Genomic DNA, 5,573 nt, shown 5'->3' on the forward strand with positions numbered 1-5,573 from the left:
ATTTTTAATCGAAAGATTACACATTTTTAAGAATGTTTCCGTTAAAATGAGACTTTTTAGAGATATCGTGATTTTTTAATGATTTTTTAAAGTTTGAAAAATGCAAGAATGTTGAATATTTTTTCACCTTTGCAAGAATAGGGATCTTTAATTTGGAAAAATTGTGCCAGATTTTCGTATTTATTGATAGCAGGTGTCCTTACGACTGCACTCATATCATTCTTAAACCTAAATTATTCTTTTCTGATTTTTCAATTAAAGAAAAAAACAAATTAAATTCAACAAACAAACTGACAGTTGTCCGACTAAATGACGTATCTGTAAATATCTCGTTCGCCTCATTGTCAACCGGAACAGCACACCACACAGCATGATCTGGTACTTTGTCAATCTGCTAACAGCCTGCCATCCCAAGTTTCATCTGCAAACTATGGTAGATTTGATAAGGCAACCTATAGAATCGTGCAAGTTGCACGGGTTTGGATGTAATATTGTCCTAAAAGGAAACGAACTAAAAATGTTTTTTTCCCAATAGTGTCGGGCATAAAAATTGGAAAAGGACTGAGATTTTACTCCCGGTACTAATCTGCATCACAATATGCCTTAACCCGCACACCCCTAAAGATCCCTATGGTGAGACTCAAAAAGTGTGTTTGGGCAGCACTGGTTTGTATATTTTTCTTGAGTTCTTGGCAACGCGGCAAATGAAGTGGTGAGTCGCGGTACAAAATTCATTGGCAATGTAAACAAAATAAAGTGAACAACTCGCTGTAGAGCATTGCATGAAAATGTTTAACCTCATATTTGACAGTTCAGACAGAGAGCTTGTTTACATGGTATTGAAATTTTTTGTTGATTCGATCATAGTATGAGAAACTTGGTTCGGTTCGATGCTAAATATTAACACCTTGTAAACTAGCTCGCTCAGTTGTAATTTGTCATCATCATGCAATGTTCCGTTAAATTTAGCATTTCGACTTTTGTTGTACACCGAGCAAAATTTACATTGAATTTCCATAAAAACGTCTTATGACTTTCAGACATAAGGATTTTAAATGGATTTTATAAGTCTGTCTTATGATTTGGAGGGGAAATTTTCCAAATCCATCTCTTATTATTTTCATAAGACAGTCTTATGAAATTTATGAAAATGTCAGATTGAACGCCATAGGTGCCCATTTATGAAAATTGCTGACATTTATAAGCAGAAAATATAGTAGAAATAATGATTTTCATAGAACACTCTTATGAAATTTATCACAATGTTCGAATGAATTCCATAAGTTTTTTATTTATGGATATTATTGTGCATTTACATAAAAATAGAACATGGCTGACATTTCTCGATCGTTTTTAGTAGACAAAAAATCAAAAGTAAAAACAACCATGAGAGGATATTAGGTTTTACACCAACCGACATAACCCCACAAAATGAGCCGGATGAACTTCGTTTGACAATTCTCGGTGGTTTGTTACATGGGAGTTACGTGAGTTTGAATGTAACAGATGCAACGCTTCGTCAATATTTCCTGGGAAACTGGGCTTAGACAACTGGGAAACTGGACTTGACAACTGAAGGATAATGAATGTTACTTCTGAAATGATTTTGATAATTATAAAATACGCGCCAGACACTAATAGACCTTTCTCGTCCAACCTAACCCCCTTTTTTTCTTTTTTAAATCGAAAAATTGCACATTTTTAAGAATATTTTCGCTAAAATGAGACTTTAAAGAGCTATCGTGATTTTTTGATGATTTTTTTAAATTTCTAAAATGCAAGAATGTTGAATATTTTTTTCATCTTTGCAAGAATGGTGGGACTCAAAATTAGAGCACTCTAGTTAGAGTGTGGCCATGATGTATCCAAACGAACATGAAATTTGACGTATTCACAATAGAAATACGTCAGATTTCTGCTCGTTTGGATACGTCAAGGTCAAACGCGTCTTGGCCGCACTAGAGTGCTCTACTCAAAATGTGTGTTTGGGCAGCACTGTTTTGTATATTTTTGCTTGAGTTCTTGGCAACGCGGTAAATGAAGTGGTGAGTTGCGGTACAAAATTCATTGGTAATGTAAACAATCTAAAGTGAACCTCTCGCTGTAGAACATTGAATGAAAATGTTTAACCTCGCTTTTTTGAGCTTTGGAGAGCTTGTTTACATGGTCTTGGAAATTTTTTAATTCGATCATAATATTATGAAAAACTTGGTTTGGTTCGCTGCTAAATGTAAACACCTTGTAAACAAGCTCGCTCAGCTGTCTTTTTTATTTGATATCGGCATCATGCAATGTTCCGTTAAATTTAACATTTTGACTTCTTACACATGATTCGTTGAAGTAAGCAATTTCTAGCCAAACATTTGAAAAAGGCCTACTGTCAAATGCAAACAAATCGAATTTCCATGTTCTCCATTAAATCCTGCGGATAGATGTTTTCTTCTTTTTTTGTTCATTTTATCTTTTGTCTCGCATAGCCATTAATTCTGCCTCACATATTTTAAATGGGCTCACATATTTTAAATGGTTACATTTGACAGTTCCCCCTGGCTGCATTTAACGTTAGGTTTTTTCGTACCTGCACGTCCCATCCCAGTTGAAAACTATCTCTCCAATCATGTACATAACGCAACAATGAATTATGAAGAGTTTGATAACGATTTTTATCACAATTTATAAAAGGGCCTGGTTCATAAAAGTCCTAACTGTAGAATCCTCAAACGCGGTATTTCTTTCGGTATTTTAAACACTCGGTTGTTTAGTCGTTGCAGAGTAATTTATTCGACCGATCGGTTTCACAGTTCGTTTCTAACTAACTCGTAATAGCGACCTCGACTCACCTCTCGCCCAAGTTACTCTCTATATACCTATTTCTCTCAGCTACTTTCAAATACCTCTCCCGTACTTCTCTACATCCCTGTCCTACTCCGAGATAAGGAACTGATCTTTAAAAGGAAGGATACAAAAAAAATTACATGTGAGTCTCAGGTTGATCAATGTTCTACGTATCGACGTGGTATCTTCCGTATGCGAGCGGGTCGTTTCACAGACTCTTCTTGCTTATCGATGGAGGACTTGCGCTTATATTCATGGAGCTTGAGTGGTGTGCTATCAGCTGACAGATCCTTCTGATGATGGTTTGTACCTGTAGTAGATTCGAAGAAGTAATAAGAATATAGATGTGAAGTATACTTTGAACTGGTTCCGGATAGTGGATAATACCTGTAGGGGATTGTAAAGGTGTATTAGAATTAGACAGTGTTGGTGTCGAAGTTGGTTCTAACGGGTTGTCAGTGGTTAGTGCCTCCTTGGGTTCGCCTTGTAATGGCAACTTTTTCAAGTGTGTAACACATCGACGGAGGGATAAGCCTTCTTCGTTCACAACGATGGTGTCGTTTCCTTTTCTTTCCACAACTGTGAACCTTTTCAATGTAAATTTAGGTTCCAGTTTTCCCGAATCGTAATTTCGAAGAAGAACAATATCTCCTACTTTTATATCCGAAGCTACTGCGTGTCGACGTTGATCAGCATAAATTTTGCCTTTCAATTTCTTGATTGCATCGCTTTCTCGAACTCCGTCTTCACAACGCCAGCTTGGGTCGGTCCTCAGCGAGGGCAAAAGATCTTTCACCGGGCGACCTGTCATCAATTCCATAGGCGCTTTTCCGGTCATCGAATTCGGGGATGTGTTATACATGTGGACATAGTTTTTCACAGCCTTCCTCCAGTCTGAGTTCGTGGCTTTCGCTATACGCAGTGCTCTGAGTATCCCTTGATTCTGGCGCTCTACCAGCCCGTTCATTTGAGGCCAGTATGGGATGGTTCGCACCAATCGAATATTTTTTGATGTGCAATATTTAGAGAACTCTTCGCTTGCAAATGGTGGGCCATTGTCACTTCGTATGGTTTCCGGGTACGTTTGTTCCTCAAATACTTTCTCCAAGGCCTCTATTGTTTTGGCCGCGGTTGTGGTTTTCATTTCTATTACCTTAATAAATCGACTAAAGTAGTCAACCACGATAAGAAAGGTAGCGCATTCTTTTGCCGAAAAGAAATCAATTGCGATGTCTTGCCATGCTCTTTCCGGCATCTCCTTTCGATGCATTGGCTCTGGAGGTCCTTGAGAGCTTACCGATGCACAACCAGCACATTCTTGGATTTTCTCAACAATATCTCGGTCCATGTATGGCCACCAAACCTTCTCCCTGAGGTATCTCCGCATGGTGACTACTCCGGGGTGTCCACGGTGAGCGATGTCTAGAGCCCTATGTCTCAGTATTGTAGGGAGTACTATTCGATCGTCTCGAACGATTATGCCACCTACGTTTCCCAGTTCTTTTTTAAATGCCTGATAATGAATCAACTGAGTCTGCCATTCATCAGTCTCGAGTGATTGCGAAACGGCCTCCAGAATCTCGTCCTGTTTTGTCGCTTGCCGAATTTCGTCAAGAGTTATGGCCACTGGTCCTTCTCCGATAGCGCAGAGATAGTGTTCAGCGTTGTCATCAAAAGGCTTATCTTCTTGGCAGCACAATCGAGACAGGATATCGGAGATGTTGGTTGAACCCGGAATATGCTTAATCTCGAAGTCGTAAGGTTGAAGACGAAGAGCCCAACCTTCAGCTCGCGTACAGGCACGTTTGCTTTCCCGATGGTTCCCGCCGTATATATATATTCCAATGTTTTATGGTCCGTGAAGATGGTAAACTTGATGCCAAAAAGGTACAAGTAGAACCGTTCTACTGCCCAGACAACGGCCAGCGCCTCTCGTTGCGTTTGTGGGTATACTCTTTCCGATGCTGTTAAACCCTTTGAAGCGAAACTCACTATTCTCGGGATCTCTGAAGTATCTCTCTGAACTAGAACCGCGCCCAAGCCGACCGGTGAAGCATCTACAAAGAGTTGTGTAGTATCTTTCGGATCGAAGAATCCTAGCTTCCTGACATTTTTAGATAGCTCTTCTCGTAGATCATCAAACGCATCCTTCTGTTCTTTTCCGAATGTCGCCACATCACCTCGAATGAATTGACGAAGTGGTTCAGTTCTCGTTGACAACATAGGAATAAAGTGACCAACAAAATTAACTAGACCTAAGAAACTCCTCACTTGTTCTTTAGTTTCTGGCTTTCGGAAATTTCTGATGGCCAACACTTTATCGTCCGATGGGCTTATTCCCGTAGCGCTTACTTTGAACCCCAAAATTTCCAATTCATTCACTCCAATCAGGCATTTGCTGGTGTTTAATTTTGCATTATTTTCTTTTAACACACTCAGCACCTGCTTCAATCGCAAATCATGATCCTCTCGTGTTTGGCCTGCTACAACAATGTCATCTAGGTACACAATGACACCATCTATACCTGCTAGCATTTCCGTCATTATTCTCTGGAAAATCTCCGGGGCACAATTTATCCCGAACATCAACCTTTTGAAGCGCATAAGCCCTCTGTCAGTCATAAATGTGGTAATGCCTCGTGAATCAGGATGCAATTCTATGTGATGAAAGGCAGAGGTTATGTCTAATTTAGAAAACCAGGTTGCCCCTCTCAACTTGTTCAGAAAAGTTTCGATGA

The 5,573-nt window shown here is 39.4% G+C and overlaps 1 protein-coding gene across 1 annotated transcript; it reads right to left on the minus strand.

The window, feature by feature from the left end:
• Positions 1-2,730: 2,730 nt before the first annotated feature.
• LOC131679272 (uncharacterized) lies at positions 2,731-3,938 on the minus strand. The gene is made up of 2 exons (XM_058959975.1): positions 3,223-3,938; positions 2,731-3,145 (listed from the first exon to the last, which is right to left on the minus strand). The coding sequence occupies exons 1-2, from the start codon at positions 3,800-3,802 to the stop codon at positions 2,994-2,996; spliced, it is 732 nt and encodes a 243-aa protein (XP_058815958.1). The 5' UTR covers positions 3,803-3,938; the 3' UTR covers positions 2,731-2,993.
• Positions 3,939-5,573: the final 1,635 nt, after the last annotated feature.

The sequence above is a fragment of the Topomyia yanbarensis genome, chromosome 2, assembly GCF_030247195.1.
Source record: "Topomyia yanbarensis strain Yona2022 chromosome 2, ASM3024719v1, whole genome shotgun sequence".
Classification (NCBI taxonomy): Eukaryota; Metazoa; Arthropoda; class Insecta; order Diptera; family Culicidae; genus Topomyia; species Topomyia yanbarensis.